The sequence below is a fragment of the Pseudoliparis swirei genome, chromosome 6 (assembly GCF_029220125.1).
Source record: "Pseudoliparis swirei isolate HS2019 ecotype Mariana Trench chromosome 6, NWPU_hadal_v1, whole genome shotgun sequence".
NCBI lineage: Eukaryota > Metazoa > Chordata > Actinopteri > Perciformes > Liparidae > Pseudoliparis > Pseudoliparis swirei.
Genome location: NC_079393.1, coordinates 7,238,886 through 7,261,255, shown reverse-complemented (window position 1 = coordinate 7,261,255; position 22,370 = coordinate 7,238,886). Strand labels below are relative to the sequence as shown.

The 22,370-nt window shown below is 45.1% G+C and overlaps 1 protein-coding gene across 1 annotated transcript in view; it reads right to left on the bottom strand.

The window, feature by feature from the left end:
• Positions 1–1,656: 1,656 nt before the first annotated feature.
• fbln1 (fibulin 1) overlaps positions 1,657–22,370 on the bottom strand; it is a 35,993-nt gene continuing 15,279 nt past the window's right edge. Inside the window, exons 15-17 of the mRNA XM_056417198.1 lie at positions 16,665–16,810; positions 14,691–14,831; positions 1,657–2,197 (exon numbers count right to left, since the gene is read on the bottom strand). Of these exons, the coding sequence (XP_056273173.1) occupies positions 2,058–2,197; positions 14,691–14,831; positions 16,665–16,810 (427 nt within the window). The 3' untranslated portion in view covers positions 1,657–2,057. The remainder of the gene's footprint in view (positions 2,198–14,690; positions 14,832–16,664; positions 16,811–22,370) is intronic.

The window sequence follows — 22,370 nt, the reverse complement described above, 5'->3', positions numbered from 1 at the left end:
TACGGTCTCATAGTTTGGCCGTTACTGACATGTGCTCAGCTCACGCTCGGTCTGATGTCCCCTCGTGTTTGATGGCGAGAGGAGTTCTGGTTCACTGATCAACGTAATTAGGAATGTGGTTGCATGGTATCCATGCCCATGGTCTAAAAACTAGCGCTGCCACCTTGTCTCCCTCTGCGGTTACTCTACCAAAGAGGATTTTCTGAAAACCCTACATCCTCCGAGATGCCACAAAGACACAAAAAAAGACCATAAGTGAAACCCTCAGTCAGCATGTTTAAATTAATGCACAGAGTATCTTGAGTAGAAGCTTATGCAGCTTACAAGTAGCTCGACTGAGGGCATTCTGAGGACAAGCTGTCAATATATGTCTTAGCTGACCCTCAGATAGTATTGGCTGCAAAGTAAACAGAACGTTAATGTCACCATGGAAACTGAGGTTCCACACACCGCCATGAATAAAAGGAAACCGGCTGAGATAGATTTGCACGTCTAGGTTCGTTAGCTAATATTGACATCTCAGAATCATCATAATACAGTTTCCTGTCATTACCTTCGCATTGAAAATGCCGGAAGGTTATGTTTTGATCGCCGTGTATTTATTTATTTATTTGTATGCATGTTATTCGCAAAACTCAAAAAGTATTGAACCGAATCGCATGAAATTTGGTGGGATGATTGTTTATTATCCAGGGACCATTTGATTAGATTTTGGGATCAATCGGGTCAAAGGTCAAGGTCAAGGTCATGGAAAGGTCAAACTCTTTTTTTACCATAGCACGATACATTTTTGTCCAATTGGCATGCAACTAATGCCAAAATGTTCATAATTCAATGCCCAATCTTGTGATATGCGAAGGTATGCGCTCTACCGAGTGCCCATTCTAGTTGGTTTATGGTTTAATTCAAGGTGTTGTACAGGTCAGGAGTTTAGGTTAACCAAATCTAAATGTACTGAATTATGAGAACACATTTCACATGTTTAATTGTTTTGCATATTGGCAAAACATTGTTTTAACTTGTTCGTTATTCCCCATATAGAGGCCATGTGTAGTGAGCAGTTGTTGGAAATGTAAACACTGTTAATCATCATTATATAATAATTTGGGAATGTAACTATACTCTATATCCTGACATTAGTACTTACTTTGTTAACTAGATTCCAAAGCACAGGCATGTACAACAATTGGAATGACTGATCCCATGCAGCCAGGCAAGGTTTAAAATACTAAGTAAGTATACATATATACGTTTTTTTAACTGCAGTATTCTAATTGTGATTCTGCCAGAGGACCCTCAACAGGCCAGGACAAAGGTAAATAAAGAGGCACAACAAGGACCTTGCTGTGGCGGGAAAATCACCAGTGGAAAACTTGTCCGTCGTCTTCGTGAGTGAGTTGCGCTAGCTAACGTGAGCTACTTTATGACGACTATAGGGCCACACCAATGCAGTTTTAAATTGTCCTGATTTTGATACTTCAACATTGATATAAATCTCTCTTTCTCTCCGTCTTTCTGTTCTCATGGCTTACAAAACATATACATACAGACGTTCCCCCGCTTGTATTACCATCCTGAACCCAGAAATGTAAATTCCGTCTCGGACATTTCATGGTGGGCTAAGTGTCACTTTGAGGAAATACATGAAACAAATACTGTAACTAAAATATTGTTTATTCCATAGAAAAAATACCTCATCCTATGCATACAGTAATGGAGGAAAAGTGAATGCTACAAAAAACAAAGGCTTATAATGTCATGAAAATATAATATTATCGTTGTATCCTTCTTAGACCTTTCTTAATGCATGCACAACTTTCTGGGTGTCTTCTTTCTTAATAGGCTTTTAATAACATAAAGTTTCTCCATATTTAGCTCCATTGTGCCAGTTGTAATGCAGAAGTGAGTCATCAGAAGCAGCGAGTCGCCTTCCATCTCAGGAACCGTCACGAGTGATCACACGTAGCATTACAACCTCAACACTGATCTATGCATTGATATAATAAACCCAATGTGTACAGTGTTCACAATGGATGTCTTCATGTGGTATCCACCTCTCAGAACCAGAACTCTGAGACAAAGACGTGAACGTTGATGATGTTCTGGCCGGATTCGCCTTGAGTTGTCAGGTTGCGCATGGACAGTTTCAGGACTAGCGCCAGTGGACCAATCAGAAGTTTCACCTGGCGAACAACACCTGGAGGAAACAAACAAAAGAGAAGAACTGTATCAGTGACAATAAGGACCATAATTGTGTTTACAACCCTATATAAGGGTTGCCTTTACTGACACCAATATATCTGTGTTGATGTTGTCATTATTTCAGGAACGCAATTAGTAAAGATACAAAAGTTATTTGTGCTTGTTAATTTTGATTTGATTACCTTCGCATTGAAAATGCGGAAGGTTATGTTTTGATCACCGTGTATTTATTTATTTATTTATTTATTTGTATGCGTGTTCCTCGCATAACTCAAAAGGTATTAAACCGAATCGCATGAAGTTTGGTGGGATGATTGGTTATTATCCGGGGACCATTTGTTTAGATTTTGGGATCGATCGGGTCAAAGGTCAAGGTCATGAAAAGGTCAAAATCTTCTTTTTACCATAGCGCGGTCAATTTTTATCCAATTGGCATGCAACTAATGCCAAAATGTTCATAATTCAATGCCCAATCTTGTGATATGCGAAGGTATGCGCTCTACTGAGTGCCCATTCTAGTTTTTAATGTGTTTATTTCTGTATTGCTATTTGGTTTACAGGGTAACCCTGAAGCTGTTTCCTCAACTACCCGTCGTGTGTGGTATCTATAGCGAAGGAGACAGTTTGGGTTTCAAGGGCTGAGGTTCTGATTTTGAAAGGTCTGCTGCCACCCGAGACAATTGCGGATAATTACATTTGTTTTTTAACAGTAAAGTTTCAGAATTGTTCTTTAACCTTCCGTCTTATACATGTCTTGACAGCTCTGTCCAATGTAAACAATATTTAATAGTATTCAATAAAGCCAACTATAGCTGTTGCCTAATGGCTTTGCACTTTTAGACCCAGCGCATATTGTAATGTTTATAATGTATCAGCGTGTTAATGCCGTCACACCAAGATGCTTCAATGATGTGCTTCTTGGTCAAGAACATTTTTATTGTCAGCAGTTTTCATAGAGACCATTGCTTTGGTAGAAAATTACTCAACTGAATACTGACCCAAACACCAATCCATTCCCATAAACATATGAACATCTCACTTTTCCAGTGCTCACGCACACACATTTGGGGAGCTGGAGTCCCTACCAACCCACAAACTGTGAAATAAGACAACCCAGTCAGTAATTTGTGGGCTCCCTAAATCAGAAAACATGTGAGTCAACAAGCCATTCGGATTTGTCACATGCAGGCTCATCTACCGCCTTTGCATCTCAATATCCAAGCCACAGCTTGAGAACTATACCTTTTGCAAAAGAGACGCCATATTGTTCTCACAAGACCACGAGATTGGGTTTTAAAGTGAAAGGCGCTCAAACGGAGTGTTTCAAATAGAGGGTGAACAGAAATAATAAAGCAACATGTTCTACTAGAAACCTAAAATACAAGTATGAACCTGATATTAGCATCATATGTCCCCTTTAACCGTCCTGTTACCTTTAGGGTCAATTTGACCCCATTCAATGTTTAATGTCGGTGTTCTTTGGAGTCAATTTGACCCCAGGCTGTTTTTCACTGTGTCAAACATATAAGAAATATCAACTTTTTTATATATTTAAAGGGCTATTTAGGTAGTCAACAAACAAACATAAAGTACCTCACACTTAAACTTGGGAAACAATATTAATTAGAATAATTTTCTGGAGGTATTAATTGCTGGGGTCAAATTGACCCCGAGGGTAAAATATGTCAGTAAATGTAAAGGTAACAGGAGGGTTAAAAGAATAAATTCCTTTCTTGAAGTGTGCCGTGGTATCAGCTGGTACATTTGTGGTGAGCATTCATAAGACGTGGGATGATCCAAGTCCAGTGATGTCCCAGCTGGCCGTGACAATCTGAATTGCATTCCTCCCTCCGACCTTCCACCCTCTCCGTGGACAAGAGACACCGTCTATCACGGTGAAACAGACGGGAGGATAAACACACCGCGACCGAGCATTACCGAACGCCCGTGGAATTCATCGGGCGCTCTTTCTAAGTGAACGTGCAATTTCACGGAGGGGGGGGGCAGTGTTTATACAGCCCGTCGGCAGGGCCTGTTTTTCCCGCAGAGGGCTGGTGACAGTTGTCCAGAGTGCAGTCGGGCAGCACAACCGCCGCCACGCTGTCCCCCTATCGCACCTTCAACCACCCTCGGGCCTTTGTCTCATTTCCTCTCTTATGCACGAGTGAGTCAGTATCGCTTTTTAGTACGATGACTCATCGGTTTAACTCAACGTGGATCGAAAAAACGACGGCGGATCGGTCTGAATTATGAGCCTCTTTTCCGCGGTACTTGTAACAAGGCGGTAAAACCCCGTTTGCTCGTCGTTCGCCGCGGGGCAGATGATGATGATGATGATGATGATGATGATGATCCATTTTGAGCCATCCGCCGCGTCCTTTTTGGACTCTGGCATAGTACGACGGGCAGATCGCCCCCCCACCCACCCACTCACTCATTCTCCTCCTTCTCTTCCTCCCCACTCTTCCCTTTCTGGAAGGGGGTGGGGGGGGGGTGTTTGTGGCACCATCACTGTGGCCCACAAGGATAAATGAGTCCCATGTGTCTGATGGAGGGGAGCAGTCGCAGTCACGCGATACAGCCATGGAGGCATTCATCCGGGAATCCATCTTTAACTCTGGAAGGGGCGAGCAATAAGCTTGAGCTTCTGTCTCTCTCTCTCTGTCACTTTATTCCTCTCTCTCGTCCCTCTCTGGCTCTGTGGGCACACAGCAGATTGTGGCGATAAGCACATGGAGGAGGGTGTGATGGGGCCCACTTGGACGTGCAGGGTTTGCCCCCTTGTGTTGGTGTTTTGGGACTCTGTTGCGTAGTGACATCAGACACTACTAGAGGACTGAGATTCCATTGTTTCCAAAGCCTCACCGTCACCAGAAAGAGCTAATCTGCGCTTTAACCAAACAGCAGCCACAACATCAAGAGAAAAACCGACATGGAAAAAGAGGTTTCATGACATTATTTTGAGCCTGAACTTTGTTTTCAGACTAAGAGGCGATCCCGATGGCAGCTCCGAGGTGACCGATGCAAATAAAGTGAGTTCTGGGGGTATTGAGTTTTTCCCATGGGCTTACATGAAACAAGTTTGGTTCAAAAGCAATCACTTGTGGGTTTATCAAGACCCCAATGAAGATGTTATGAGCCCGACATGGACCCCCGCAAAGAAAGACGGAATTAAATCCACATTAAGGCTTTCTTTTAATTGCAGTAAGTGTGGCTGATATCTAACGGGGGCTTAACACTCCATATCCAGGGTCAACTCAAAAAAATGCAAACAAAAGGAAGTTAAATGATCTTACCGCATGAATAGACAATGAAAATACAGACACTAACTGAAAATGTATTGGTGGTGTCTAAAGAGTGCAATATGTGGAATGTTTGTTTGTTCTTTTAATTTGTTTGTGGTCTCATTAGTAAATGCAGGAGACTCAACTGTGAACTTCTGGAAGTCCAACAGCTCCTATAAATCCTCAAATTCCCTCGAAGCTTGTTTGGTGATTTGAAACTCGACCGAAAAACTCCCAGTTTATGGTTTCCTCACATAAAATGTTGAAATCTTGCTATTGGGCGTGATAACGAAGCAGGAAATGTAAGTTAACATGTGAAACGTATCACGGTGACCGCAGTGATTTGTGGGAACACTTTAATTGTCCAAAGATGTTTTATACAACTTCGAGCCTTTTTGTTTAACTTTGTGCGCAGCCTTGAGGGCGAGAAAAGGGTCATTACGTCCACGATGACGCTTTGTTTCCGTGAGCTTCCCATCAAAAGCACAGCGGTGTCCTAAATGAGGGGAGAGCATCAGCTCACAGCTGGGCCTCCACATACTCGCAATGAACCCGAGGTGAAACCACAACTGCGTCCTCATCTTGAACATTTCATCCGGCCCGCAAGGCAAAAAAAACACAGGTTGGCTTTGATTGGCTACCACCTGAGATTCATATAAATAAACTCAGCGAGGTTTTAAAAGCCCTACAGTTTTTTTTAACATTTCACCTCGTGACTGGGGTTTGCAAGGTCACGTAATCCGAGGCCTGAAGTTCCCCCGGGCGGGAGATCCAGTTGTAGTGCCGCGGAGGTTTTTGTGGTATATCTTTCCATCTCGCTGAGGTATCTGCCGCAGGGTGCAAAGGTGACATGAAAAGCCACCATCAAACAAACAGCTGTACAATCTGTCGGCTCTCCAAAAACATTCCGCCGCACCATAAAGTCGCCCCCTAAGTAGAAAATAGCCTTAAAGAATGCATAATGGAAGCAAAGACACTGCCACAAAACAAAGTGAAGCCAATGCCAGGAGGCATTTGTCATCCTTCATGGCCACGAGCGCCGCTCTATTGAAGGGTTACATGTAAACAGTACAATTTCTTGGTTTTCTGGTTTCTACAACTCGGCGAAGGACGTGTATGACAAAATCCAAAATGAACGGGTTTAACACCAGAGACAAATGAAAGATATGCATTGGCCTCACCACAGTATTGTATAATGACACACACTGGTTGTGGCGCTATGCAGTGAAACCATTGGAGAGTACTCAGGATGGTGTGCAACGTTCCAGTATGCAAAGAGGGTACTGAAAGACATTCTTCTGCATCATTATGGCCATAACTGTGACGAGTTTAGAACTGCGATGAGTTTTTTTTATCGAATCATATCGCTCGGGGACAGCGGAGCACTGTTGGCATAAACAAACACATTAGATTCTTGTTTTATTCGATCTTATTTTACTGCTCGGAAGTTTTTCTCCCAAAAAGAGACGTGCCAAAGAAATAATACTACTAATAATAATAACTTTATTTATGTAGCACCTTTAATTAACCCTCCTGTTACCTTTAGGGTCAATTTGACCCCATTCAATGTTTAATGTCGGTGTTCTTTGGGGTCAATTTGACCCCAGGCTGTTTTTCACTGTGTCAAACAAATAAGAAATATCAACTTTTTTATATATTTAAAGGGCTATTTAGGTAGTCAACAAACAAACATAAAGTACCTCACACTTAAACTTGGGAAACAATATTAATTCTAATAATTTTCTGGAGGTTTTAATTGCTGGGGTCAAATTGACCCCGAGGGTAAAATATGTTAGTAAATGTGAAGGTAACAGGAGGGTTAAAGACAAAGTTTACAAAGTGCTCTACAGAGAATGAAGGTAAAACAAATAGAATGGTAAGATACAAATATATAATAAAAAACAGACAAACTGAATTAGGGGAAACCAAAGAACTGCATAGAAGGACGACATCACTTAAAAGCTGTTCTTTAAAAATGGGTTTTAAGAAGTGATTTAAAAGAAGTTAGTCGTTCCAAATGGCTCGCTCGCTCCCTTATTACCCCATCAGCCAAATTAGTTGTGATAACCCGTCAACATGGCTGTAATATATATACATAATCTTTTCTAATTGCCTACACAACCCACTGGCCCTTGGAGGCCTGATCTGCGTACAGCCTGGTCACTGGTGGAAGGAATGACGGCCAGACACAACGCTGACCACTCCAAAGAGGGGGCTGGGAGCCCCCCCCCCCCCGCTCTGAAATACCAGCACATGTGGTTTAATACGTTACGGTCAATTAACGCCGAATCGGACTTACAGATCTCTCAAATGGCCCGTGGGTCATTGCTGGACGTTGTCGCAGGCTGGTTGGTGACATCATTTCTCTGACTTTCTGTTTTTTAAGCAGTTGTGCGGCCTGAGAGCAGCTGAGATGACATAACACGCACCATTATCTTTACCGCAACCTTTTGCACTATTTTACCCGTGACCATTCAAAGCGAAGACCCATAACTAAGGAGCAGAAAATAGACGCGACAATGTGGACTGAAATGGAAAAGAAGACGGAAAACCTGCTTTGTTGCGATTCTACACGACGCTCTCCATCTGCATTATAAATGGAAGAAAGTGTCCGGGATCCCGATAAGCTGTTTGAGTACGTTGCTGTGGATGAAAACGGGAATTCATTACCTAAACAAAGTAAAATCCTAAAAATCACAATGCCAAGACCGTAAAGAGGGATGGCGAGTGTAAATTTAAAAGATCACCACCTCCGAAGGGAGATAAGTGTCTCTGGGAAATTATGAAGACAGTTTTATCGCGCAGCAATATGTCCTCTAGTGTGTACATACCGGTGTGTTTTTTTAAAAGCGTGACATATATCTGCATTGCTATCTCTTCATCGGGACCACCCGAGGGCGAGCGCCGCGGGGGGTTGTTGAGTCGAGAAGAACTGTGCTAATCTGTGTGTGTGTGTGTGTGTGTGGGGGGCAGGATTCCTCACGGGCTTGGCGCGCTCTCGTGGTTCATCCAAAATGCCGGAGCAGGTGGTCCGCTCTCATCTCGAAACCGGCTCCGGAGTCATCGCGTCTCACACGGCGGGCTCACATTCCACCAGCCGCGTGTGGAAGGCCGCGCCAGACCGCCATGGCTACCTGTCCGCCCCCCCCCCCCCTTCCATTCATCTTCCTGGCCGCCTCTCCGGCTGCCGTTGCGAAGAAGAAGAAGAAAAAAAAGGCATATTTATGTATTCTCTGCTCGGGGGGGGGATATAAAACCGCATAGGCACATTTCCACCGGCAGGAATTTAGCCGCGACCTCTTAGACTACCAGCTTCTCGAGAGGACGCCTGTGATTCATGAAGAGAAGGTACTATATTATCTGTTTGCCCTCCAAACACAAATATGACATGGATCACTTTTTCACAGCGGTGATTAATGGAGCAGCAGAATCCTTCCATGACAAACGATGACTCGTGACGAAGAGTCATCGGGACACATTCAAGGGACGACCCGACGTGTGTCTACCGATGTTATACTGTTTTTTACATTTTATGTAGACACTTATTTGAGGGTTAACACATGGTTTCCCCTGTGTAAAGAAAAGATTTTACATTTTTTTTAAATTTAATTATATTTTATTGGCGAGGACTATGCCGAAACTATAAAAAGAGGCTTTGCAATCTTGGGACCCAAGTGACTCTGTGAATGATAGTTGTTTCAATATGGAAGATGATGATTTATGATTGTGTTTTTATTTTTATTTTTTATTTTTTTCTTCCTTGTCAGATTGTTCGTATAGTTGGTTGTTATGTAATTTTTATTCATTCGTTGTTGTTTTTGATTGTTTGTTGTAACTTGTAAAAACTTAAAATAAAATGATTGAAAGAAAGAAAGAAAAAATTATAATAAATAATAATAATAGGTCATTTCCACACCTACTTTGTTAAGTAGCGGCGAAGGCAAAAGCACAATAATAAATGCACGATCAGCAAGCCAACGTTGATAAAGGAAGGGGGGGGGGAGTGACACGAGTGATCCCCTCAGGTAATAAATCAATAAGACCACCAGCATTTTTTATCAGAGGTCATAGACTCAGCTGGTGTTTTCCAAGAGGACCGTGCACCTGCTAACTGCCAGAGTCCATCAGCCCGTTATCCGCCCTGTTCAAACAGCCTGTCCCTCATCAAAAAATGGATGACGCATTCCTCCACTGTTTGCGTTTCCCAAATATGTGCATGATGTCTCACAAATGACGTCTCCGTTGCGAGGACGATACATATATCACTTCCACTTCTGCATACCTGCGGGGATCTCGTGTGCGGTCGGCCGCTGTTGCCGCTGTTGCTTCCGTGGTCGTCATGGCGATCTGTGAGTGTTTGATTGGTCGTGATCGTGTGTGGGTTTTTTTTCGCCGTGTTTGCACAGATGCGTAAAAGACCGTCAGGGTTGTCTTCCAGTGATGGATGACGAGGAGCTTGGGAAAGATTGATGGAATTCTTACAATATGTGGTGTGCTTTCATGCTCTATATGTATATATTCATGTTGTGTATGCACAGATGCAAACACTACACATGCCCGTCTGTGCAGTCGACTGGTTTTTAAAAGAGCATTACGGAAAAGAGCCAATTAAGAATCACCTTTTCAAGTGAGCAACAGATTCTGAGGTGGTAAAGAGCGAGGGTCAAGGTTAGTTTGAGTCTGCTGCCCTTCACATCCCATCAAGCTGTAACACCACTGCTGGGAGACACGGGAGATACTGGGAAACTAAGCGTCCTTAGGGCGCGATCACACCAGACGCCACTTGTAAAAGCGCAGCCGCGACTAAAACGCCTTGGCAAAAACGCGCCGGGATGAAACTTCATTTACAAAATGGATTCAAGCAGACGTCGCGCTCCTGCCCTTGCTGTGTTGTGGGATGAGGAGGAGGAGGAAAAATCCCCCAAAAAGCATAGGATTTGGGTTCAGGATATATATAAAAAAGGGAAAGACTACGGCGAATACCACAAGAAAACAGGAAGGAAGTGGTAAAGTAATAAAGCCCGCCTCTCGCTTGATCCGATTGGCTGCCTTCGTCCTCTAGCTCAGTGGTTCTCAACCTTTTTTCAGTGATGTACCCTCTGTGAAATACTTTTTTCAGCCAAGTACCCCCTAACCAGCGCAAATAATCTTTGGTAAAAAAAAAGTAGTAATACACAGCACTGTGCCATCAGTGTCGGATTTATTAAACTGTCAACAATGAACATTGCATTAAACTGAATGCTTTAGCATTTACATTTTAATGAGAAACTTGTGCTTCACTGAGGATCTTTGTCAGTCTTGGTGGCAGGGAGGCCACTGCTGTGATTAAGCTCTTCTCCAGGCACAGTCTGTTTCTTTGCTTTGTTTTGATCACAGTCATTGCAGAGAAGGAGGTCTCACATAAATATGTGGAGGCAAAGGGCAGTAGCTGCTCCAAAGCTTTCTGTCCCAGGTCAGGGTGCTCCTGCTTCACACACCCAAAACTGTGTGAGTGTGGATGTGGAAAACTTCATCTGGAGGCCACGGTCAGATGACACTTCCAGGAGTTTCTCCTGATAAGTGACAGGTAGCTTGCTTCTGTTTGCTTCAGACAAGAGAAATGGGTTTCTCACCCAATCCAGCTGTACAGATTTATCCTCCAGGTCAGGAAAGTAGGATTGAAAATCTTTAATCACGTTGGTCAAATGTCCCACTATGACCGACTTGACTGGAGCTCTGTCCACATCCTCACGAGAGAGAAAAGCATCCACCTGGGGAAAGCAGGTGAAATCTCCCTCTGCAGAGGACCTTCTCCACAGCTCTGCTTTCTTCAGGAAGCCACCCACCTTGTCATACATGTTTAACATGCTGGTCTCCTTGCCCTGCAGAGACACATTCAGTTCGTTCAGTTTGCTGAATATATCTGCCAGATAGCACAGCTTTGCAAGCCGGTCTGTGTCCTGGAACAAGGTGGCATGGGGAGACCTGTGCTCGATCAGAAAGGTGTGTACTTCAGATCGTCATTCCAACAGCCAGTTGAGTATTCTCCCTGGAGAGAGCCAGCGTACTTCTGTGTGCAGCAGCAGTGTGTTCAGCTCCCATGTTTTCAGAGGCGGCGAAACAGGCGTGCATTGCGTGGCCTTGACTTTATGAAGTTGATCACTTTGACGCTGTCGTTCAAAACGTCATGTAACACAGGGCTCATTTTCTTGCACGCCAACGCTTCCCTGTGTATGACACAGTGAGTCCACTTCATGTCGGGGTTTTCTTTTTTAATGCGCGCTATGAGTCCTCTCGCGCTGCCCGTCATTGAGGCCGCTGCGTCCGTGCAGATGCTGCGGCAGGATTTCCAGCTCATGCCGTTAGCGTGTGCCACGTTGGGTCAAACCATCCTGATATGGGGGAGACTGGGTTTTTAGGATAATTAAATTAAATTGCCTACTTAATATACAATTCAGTTTATGAATTTACACTTGTGTTTTATTGAATATTTATTAAATAACTATTTTTAAAGGATTTTTGAATGGATGCTAATTTTAAATAGATTTTTAAAAAATATCACGTACCCCCTGGAGTGCCTTCACGTACCCCCAGGGGTACGCGGACCCCCATTTGAGAACCACTGCTCTAGCTTGATCCAATTGGCTGTCTTCGTCCTCTCGCTTGATCCGATTGGCTGCCTTCGTCCTCTTGCTTGATCCGATTGGCTGCCTTGGTCCTCTCGCTTGATCCGATTGGCTGCCTTCGTCCTCTCGCTTGATCCGATTGGCTGCCTTCGTCCTCTTGCTTGATCCGATTGGCTGCCTTCGTCCTCTCGCTTGATCCGATTGGCTGCCTTCGTCCTCTTGCTTGATCCGATTGGCTGCCTTCGTCCTCTTGTTTGATCCGATTGGCTGCCTTCGTCCTCTTGCTTGAACCGATTGGCTGCCTTCGTCCTCTCGATTGATCCGATTGGCTGCCTTCGTCCTCTCGCTTGATCCGATCAGCTGCCTTCGTCCTCTTGCTTGATCCGATTGGCTGCCTTCGTCCTCTAGCTTGATCCGATTGGCTGCCTTCGTCCTCTCGCTTGATCCGATTGGCTGCCTTCAGCCTCTCGATTGATCCGATTGGCTGCCTTTGTCCTCTTGCTTGATCCGATTGGCTGCCTTCGTCCTCTTGCTTGATCCGATTGGCTGCCTTCGTCCTCTAGCTTGATCCGATTGGCTGCCTTCGTCCTCTCGCTTGATCCGATTGGCTGCCTTCAGCCTCTCGATTGATCCGATTGGCTGCCTTGGCCGAGCGTGACATTAATGAGCGGTGCGCCTCCGCACCTCGCGCTTAAAGTTGAGAATATTTAAACTTTTAAGCGCGCCTTAAAAAACGCTAGAAAAACGCTTGAAAAACGCCGTACCATAGGGAATCAATGGTCTTGCTCGCGACGCGAGCCCCTGAGCGCCACGTCAGCGAGCTTCGTGCGACGGTTGACCGACAGCGGTGGCGTCAGCGGGCCAAAGCGACGGCTTTTCACGGCACGCCGTGGACGCCACGCACACTTCACGGCGAAGCCCGCCAGCGACCGAACGCTCCATTTGGAGACCTGTGACGGGGGGGGTGGGGGGGTGCTAACATGCAAGAGCTGCATCCGGCGAGCATCCAATGGGGCTTCGGGAGCGAAGCGGCTCCTCACAAAACGGGGCCTTTCATGTGGTCGTCGGGTTTAAGTGCTCTAATGCTCGGCGAGACACGGAGGCCTAAGCGCGGGGGAAACGGAACAATACATTCAACCACATGAAGCAGAGCGCCCGGGATTACCTCAGCACATATTCTCTCTCACTCTCTCTCTCCTCCCTCTCAAACACGCATACATACTCGCCCTTGCAAACGAGCGCCGCCATAAACATGGGAATTTCTCACCTAAATCCTTTTACACACACACACACACACAGAGAGAGAGACACACACACCGTAGACGTTATATTACAAAATGAGGCTTATCGCTCATGCGGAATCACATCATTGCGCATTCCAACGACAACATACCATTATAAGACGAGTACAATTTAATTACAACTGCTCCGACGGTGACTTATGTGAATTATTGCCGGTTATAAACGTTTTGCCCTCATTATGTTTGTGTGTGTGTGAATTTGGGCGACAGGAACACTGACGTACGCCCGCGATCCCGCCCAAACACGGGAATGGCTTCTCCCCAAAAGCATGTTGCGGTGATGGTATCTGCTGCTCCTACTCGAGGCTCTTTTGGATGAACAGGTATGATGACGTGTCACACGTGAACACGACGGCACAAGTAAAGATTCACGCGACGACTTTATGAAAACATTCGGACATCCGTAACTTATGTTGGAAAAGTAATGACCTGCTTGGGATGAGCATGGTCGGAGATAAGCGAATGAAATGGGATTTTGTTAAACCCCAAGACTGAAAATGTAGGCCAAATATTTCGTTGAGACAGAAGCAGGCATCTGTCTTTCTCATGAGAGCCAATCGGAGGACAACTCTCCCGAAGACACAGACACCAAGAGCCCCCGTGAAGATGATGACGGCCATGTGATGCCACCGTAACAGTTTAGCTCCACACCTTCCTTTTTTATTAGTTGTTTTCATCCTGTCTCACTAACTATCATGTCATTCCAGATCCTGCTTCCATCTCGTCAGTCCAACTCCCTTCACCTGCCTCTGATCACTCCCTCGTTAGTCCCTCATTACCTTCACCTGGTCCTCACGCCCATCTCACCTGTTGCCCATTCCCTCGTTAGTCCCTCATTACCTTCACCTGGTCTTCACGCCCTTCTCACCTGTTGCCCATTCCCTCGTTAGTCCCCGTCTACTTAGGTTCCCTCACTTGTCCTCTGCCAGATTGTCTTGTGTTTCTCAGACCGAGCCCTCGAGCGTTCCCCAGTGTATTTATCTGTTCCCGTCTGTTTTGTTCCTGCCGGTACTTGGAGTAAAGTTAATTATTCTCCAGTTCTGTCTCCTGAGTCGTGCATTTGGGTCCACCCTAATACTCCCGTGACAGCCACAGTGGCCATTGCGGTGTCAAGATGCACTGATGAAGCCCCCAGAGGGACCTAAAGGGAGATGTCTGTGCTCTGTGTTTTCTCAATGGTCACATGTGAATTTGATTTGTAAAATGAAATCAGGTTGAACGTTAAAGCTGCTGATTGATGCGTTCACCCCCCCCCCCCCCCTGACACATAAAACCAGGTAAAACCCCGATTTACTCACCCACATACATCCCGTTCTCTACCCGCTTGAGGATGTCGAAGGCGTTCTCCACGTTGCCCTCCAGGATGTCAAACTTGACGTCGTAGCTGCCTAAGTGGTAGGACCCGTAAGCCGGCACTGTGGTTCTCAGGAACACAATCTCTGTTGGAAGATAACAATTAAGACACCAAAAAAAAGCCTTTTTGGAGCCTAAACCCTCGTAATCACTCTGGGATTGCACCGGCAAGGCGCTGCCAACTCTTACTTTTCCTTTCCTTTTTTTTCTTGTTCTTTCCAAGCGAAAGACAATAAAATTGGAGATGGAAACGTCTGTGTTTATCGTACACGGAGCGGGTCACGGGAAGGTTGAAGCTTTTTTTTCGATGCTGTTGTCGGGCTGAAGGGCCTCGAGTCCTTTTTACACCCCGACTCCCAGCTTATGAGAAATGACAAGAGCTTAACTCCCCGTGACGTTGAGCATGAGTGTGTCTGAAACATGCGTTGCACGTCAGCCAATGGATGCTTGTCGAGTTGTCACTGTCTGCGAGTGATTACCGTGGTTACTCATATCCAACCGGCATGGCACTGATACTCTCTGGTGTGGGCCAGCCAAGCCCCGGACTGCACGGAGAACATCATGGAAGAACTAATTTGGGGGGGTCAGAGGTAGTCGCATGGATTCTGACAGCAGCAGGGAAATGCATTTGATGGGAGCTCAGAGATTATGGGAGATAAAGTGGAGCTAAAGAGAGAGAAAAAGAGCGTGGACCGCATTGACACGCACGAGTTATCGTGCTGTCTTCAAATTCATTGTTTCCAACGATTTTTAAAGGACGGTCTGGAACACGATGAAGCGTCCATTATGGGTCTTTGTGCGGTGAAATGTAGAATACATTCTGGAGGAGTTTAGATCATCAGTCATTTTTGAGGCGTAGCGTTGAAGCATCAGGTCAACACGTTGGGTAATACATTCATTTGTTTTTCTTGTGAATACTTTTAAGAGAGGAACGAGATACTCTCACAGCCCAGTTATTATGAACCCGGAGCCCTCAGCTGGTTTACTTAGCTTAGCTTAGCATAACGGCTGGAAACGGCTAGCATGTCCAAAAGTGAAAAAAAGCTCAACAATACACACAATTCACACTTTTTATTGACTACTAAACTAGAGCTGATGGTAGTGCAGGTTGTATACCTTTAGACCAATCAGGCTCACTGTTTCCCTGACATTACCCTACAAATATGAGAGTGGTATCATCCCATCTATTTCTTAGCAAAAACAACGGATAAAAAGCATTTCCCAAAAATATTATTTTTTTGAGAATTTTACAACAAACCTACATTACATTTTATTGTAGCCAACGCTTTTATGCAAAGCGACTTATCATGTTATATTCATGCACAGTAGACACAGCCAGTGTCAGAAATACACGAGGGCAAAGGGCAAAACTGACCCTTAGAAATATATTTTTGCCCCCAATATCAATAGGAAAGGGGCAAAAAATGCCCCCAGAATTTCCTCTTATAATGTAATGAACTTGTTAAAATCATCGTAGCCTATGTGACCCGGTCCAGTGTTTTGATTTTCCCCATCTTATTATTGCCATTTTTATGACAATTGCTCATATACTGTCAGCCTATATATATATATATATAAAAGTTTCAATGTTATTTCACAAGTTTCAAAAGTGCCCTCAATTTCTTTTTAAATGCCTGTGGATTTCAGTCAGTCGGGGAAAAAATTGCCCCCGAAATAATATGTAGATTTTCTACCCTGGACGCAGCTACGGGGAGCAATTCAGGGTTAAGTGCCTTGCTCAAGTAGAAATCAACTAGGGCGGGGATTGAACCTCCAACCCCCTGATTGAAAGATGGACCCGCTGCCCCTTTCAACTTCACAGTTTGTCTCTTTCTCACAATCCTCGCTGCATCTTGGCCCCTCTGGATTACCCCAGGATGTCCATCATGAGTATGCCCCCCCCCCGCCCCCATACCTACCCTCTGGCATGGTGAACTCTCTGAAGGTGGGCAAAGAGATGAAGGTGTGGGACACCGAGTGCATGGGGTCCAGGACACAGGCGACGTCATTGGGCAGACAGGACTTTATACAGCGAATGGTGTCAGAGCGTTGAAGCTTCGGCACTCTAAGGGAGGGAGCAGACATTGAAGAAAACACACACACACACACATGGCCTCCGACCGTTAGGTAATATCTACATAAAGATTTCGGAGTCAACCGCCTTTTGGTTTCCCAAAACTCAGTGTTGGAGCTATTTATTTTGACATTTGTATTTAGTTTTATTATAAAGTAATATTGATTATTTAGGTTATATTTTGATATGTTAGAAGAGCGTTTTTCTTATGATAGTTGTATTTTAGTTTAATACATTATGACTGTTTAAATATATTTAGTTTTAGGATCACTGATTGGGTAACACTCGGCACCTGTGGTTATATGTAGGTATAGGCATGCACCAGGTGACCTATGTTTTTTTTTACCAGCACAGAGAGGAAGTGACAGCATTTTGTTTGTTCTTTTTGTTTGTTTAACCCTCCTGTTACCTTTAGGGTCAATTTGACCCCATTCAATGTTTAACGTCGGTGTTCTTTGGGGTCAATTTGACCCCAGGCTGTTTTTCACTGTGTCAAACATATAAGAAATATCAACTTTTTTATATATTTAAAGGGCTATTTAGGTAGTCAACAAACAAACATAAAGTACCTCACACTTAAACTTGGGAAACAATATTATTTCTAATTTTCTGGAGGTTTTAATTGCTGGGGTCAAATTGACCCCGAGGGTAAAATATGTTAGTAAATGTAAAGGTAACAGGAGGGTTAATAAATAAATTATCAGAATAATGTAATAAGGAAATGGACATTACTTTCTTTTGGCTGCGTCAACTAAAAAAAAAAAAAACGGCGCTTCAGTGGCAGTTTAATTTATAGTTGTATTTGATTTCTAAAGACAAATGGCGACTACACTCACAATAACGGGGCATCCTCAAGGGCGTCATCTAGAACTCCGTGGGGACAACTCCAATGGCCGCTACGCAGGCAATATCGGAACAAGACAGCGGGGATGCCGGATATAGTCAGTCAACATCTAACGTGGTTCGGAAGAATAATAAACCGAACAACGGCGAAAGCCGACCTCTGTTGCAGCTCGTGGAGCCCCGGCGCTGCCATTGATGCTTTTCTGATGCACTATTTTCAAGCTGTGTGGGAAATGAATTACGACACCCACAGAGAATGATCCACAACCTGCTCAGGAAAATATTTGGATTTGCCGAGCATCCCCGGCTTCACATCAGATAATCTCTTGAGGAGGATTTATTGGGCAAGGGAGTGTTCTAAAAGACTCCTAAATTGTGAGCAACATGACTCGACAACTCCCCAGCCTCTCCCCAGGGCAGCTCTCATCCTATTATTTAGGGCTTTGTTTATTCCACAGACTAATCAGTGACAGGTCGGAGGGAATGGAGGGCCTCCGCCGGCTCCTACGGCTAACGCCACCTGAAGTATCCCTATTCACGAGCTGTCTGCTGCGTAAGACTTTGAGAGAGGCTCCCAAAGCTCCAACAACCTCATAAATCAAGAGTTTGTCTTTTGAAACAATGAGAAACTTGTGATCGCGAGAGCGCTAAAGAACTAAATCAAAGCCTCGGCTTGGAACATCCAAGACGGTTACATTTTAAACCCGGGTTTTCACAACGGAGACGAGTCGGCACACGGTTACATCGGGTCATGAAAACAAACCGAGTTGCCACGTAGAAGTCCAGTTAATGTGCACAGCAGCTACACAGCCGCATCGTGAGTCACGGGCCCGTGGATCTCTGGCGCTCCTCGGGGGGACCTATAGGCGTGCAGCTCAAAGCCCGGCTTTGGGCCCCCGGCTTGGGTTGCTTGGCTCCTTCCACGGGAGTGAGGAGAGAAGCCCCCTGACAGAAAGTCAAGCCGCCACTGGGTAGGGGCTTGTAATTAGCAATTAGCGGGTGGGTCCAAGTTTTGCTTTGGCCCGCGCCAAACCCACAAAATGTTCTCCTCGTTTAAAACACTGCGGCCTGAGCCGCTGCAGGAGAGACCGGAGCGCGGCTCCAGAGGACAAGGTGAACGCTCCGGGGGGATTTACGAGAAGATCATGACCCTGCAGGGTGAACTCTTCAAAGGAAGGGCTGTGTGTGTGTGTGTGTGTGTGTGTGTGTGTGTGTGTGTGTGTGTGTGTGTGTGTGTGTGTGTGTGTGTGTGTGTGTGTGTGTGTGTTAATACGTGTATATCTCTGCACCCAAAATACCTTCATGGGTGTGTATGTTTAATTGTGCATGTGTGCCTTTTGTGCATGCAAATGTGTGTATGTGTGTGTCTATGTGGGGGGGGGGGGTGTGTGTGTGAGTGTGTGTGTGTGTGTCTATGTGGGGGTGTATGTGTGTGTGTGTGTCTATGTGGGAGGGGTGTGTGTGTGTGTCTATGTGGGGGTGAGGTGTGTGTGTGTCTATGTGGGAGGGTGTGTGTGTGTGTCTATGTGGGGAGGTGTGTGTGTATGAGTGTGTGTGTGTCTATGTGGGGAGGTGTGTGTGTGTCTATGTGGGGGGGGGGGTGTATGAGTGTGTGTGTGTGTCTATGTGGGGGAGGGGGGTGTGTGTATGAGTGTGTGTGTGTGTCTATGTGGGGGGGGGGTGTATGAGTGTGTGTGTGTGTCTATGTGGGGGAGGGGGGTGTGTGTATGAGTGTGTGTGTGTACGGGTGTGTGTGTATGAGTGTGTGTGTGTGTGTCTATGTGGGGGAGGGGGGTGTGTGTATGTGTGTGTGTGTGTGTGTGTGTGTGTCTATGTGGGGGTGTGTGGGTGTGGGTGTGCGTGTGTGTCTATGTGGGGGTGTGTATGAGTGTGTGTGTCTATGTGTGTGTGTGTACGGGTGTGTGTTTATGAGTGTGTGTGTGTGTGTCTATGTGGGGGGGTGTATGAGTGTGTGTGTCTATGTGGGTGGGGGTTTGTGTGTGTCTATGTGGGGGAGGGGGGTGTGTGTATGAGTGTGTGTGTGTGTGTGTGTGTGTGTGTGTGTGCGTGTGTGTCTATGTGGGGGGGTGTATGAGTGTGTGTGTCTATGTGTGTGTGCGTGTGTGTGTATGTGGGGAGGTGTATGGGTGTGTGTGTCTATGTGGGTGGTGTGTGTGTGTGTCTATGTGTGTGTGTGTCTATGTGGGGGGGTGTATGAGTGTGTGTCTATGTGGGTGGGGGTTTGTGTGTGTCTATGTGTGTGTGTGTCTATGTGGGGGGGGGTGTTGTGTGTGCGTATGTGTGTGCGTGCATGCACAAAAGTGCGTCTTCCTCATTTCTTCTCCCCCATGCGTCACGTGGTTCAGCCCAGGAGAAGAAGAAAAAAAACTCAATACTTTTCAGACCAGAAAGAAAAACAGACTGTTTGGATGAAAGTCCTCTGGTCAAGCCGTTGGGCCTTTTTTGGGGGGGGGGGAGGGGGTAATTATTATTTATAGTCGGCACATTGATAACGACCCAACACAAACAGAGCAGGGCATCATTCATTCGGTGCGCGGTGATGTTGCTGCACCACAAATTGTTCAGACCACCGGCCAGAGCCCAGAGCCCCATAACTCAATGTCAAAGGGGAGGGGGGAGAGCGGGGGGGGGGGACTCTGCGCACCACTATGGTCTTATTTTAAGGATATCCCCACGAGGGACCAAGTGCATCCTCACTGGCCTGACAGCTCAGGACAGGAGGAACCTAGGACATCTGAATTTACAGTTATTATAAGCCGCAGCCTCACAGCACGTCAAACTATTTATACTCCGTCCTGCCGGGGCACATTTCCCCTTTCGTCCCTGCATCGCATCGCGTCTCACTTACTCAGCCTTCATTTGGATTATCTGTCTGCTCTGGGGTCTACACCCGCAGGACGCAGTGGAAATCTGTGCATTTCACATCAAGGCCGATGTGTAATGGGAGCTAAAGAGATGTGCATGAGCAGCCACAGAGAGACATGTCTGCGGTGCAAGGTAACTGATGTTTGGAGGAAGTGGGACTAACAATGCATTAAAAAAGGAGAAAGTCTGACTCATGATAGGAATTCGGAGGTGAGGATTTACTTCATGGACTTAATAAATAGTGACGTTTGACATATATGCTCATATAAATGACGGGTTTGATTTATCGATGGGAAATTTGACTTGTGTTTCTTGGCTGATTTTTTTTTTTAAACAGGCATGTTGCTTCTGTTGCTTTAAACTCATCGGGAGACAATTATGACTCATAATTGTGTTAATAAAATCTGTTGTTTCATAGCGTTAGTATTAAAATACAGTGCGCGTAGATACATTATGTATGGTTCACTTTAAATGTGTGCATTACTAGAGATGTATCAATGGATTTCCTCTTCACTGAAGATGCTGGAATATTAGTAATATAAAACTATGTGAGGAAGTCACATTGTCTACTTCTGTGATTGGGCCTCGCATTCCAGCTGCTCCCTTTACTGTATTTGATTAACCCCCACAATGCACCACGATCAACAAACTGGATTTGACTTGGAACACGTGTTATTTCTATTTCAATTTTAATAGAAATCTGTTCATCCAACACATAAACCATAAAATACTGTAAAATGTCAGACTTTATCATGCAACCGTCATCAAATTACAGCGAGTTAAAGGAAGACTTGCGTCGTTTCCATTTAATGATTTACCCTGACCTAGACCGCCACCTAGAGGTCATCACGAGGCCTTACATCGAAGAAGAACGAATCAGTTGGACCTTACTCACAATGCAGAATAATGCTCCTTAAATCAATAAAGTTGATTATGTAAACTGCTACATCATTTACTATCACACTGTGCTAATTTGATTTGTTTTCATTATTTTCATAAAACAATGGATGTGCCATTTTAATACGTGCTCAGTGTCGAACAGTCACGTTCGCGGTAATTTAGATGACCGAAATGTTACGATTGACTTTAAAATGAACCGTAAAAAGGTTAAAAGCTCTGACGCCAAAACACGGACACTTTCCAGGCCACGCCCTCTAAATCACAAGCTCGCCCCGCTGCTCATCCTCAATGTTAAATGAGAACGCAATGTACTAAATCAACATCACTGCTGTATTGAAGAAGACTTGAAACTAGCGATTGGGACCATAAACTCTTTGTGTAGATTTGGAGTGTTTCCTGTTTTGTTTAGAACGGGTCTGTTCGTTCTGTCAGATGGGGAGAGGTTTGGACCCAAACGCAGCAGCCAGAGTTCTCAACACAAAAAAAACGGGATTTATTATTCATCACTAGCAGGAACATGGACAAGAACCGGACAGGAACAAAAACGAACAGACACGGAACAAGCAGAAAGACACAGGCTAAATACACTGGGGAAACGAGACACAGGTGGAAACAATCAGGGCGTGGCTGGGGACAATCAGGACCGAAACAGACAAGCACAGGGAAGGAAGCGCAGGGAAACAGGAAACGAGACGGGGACTTCAAAACAAAACAGGAAACACTCCAAATCATAACACACTTGTTTGCAATGCACTGGGGTAATAAATCAGGTGAAAAGCAGGATCATTTTTAATTCTCATCGACTATACGATACAATCAGACGCCCCCTGGCTGGCTTTTATAGAAAGAATGCAATTTAAGAGGCATTTCACATTGGCTTCAGAAACGCAGTAAAGTATCATTCATCTCATTTATTACCCAA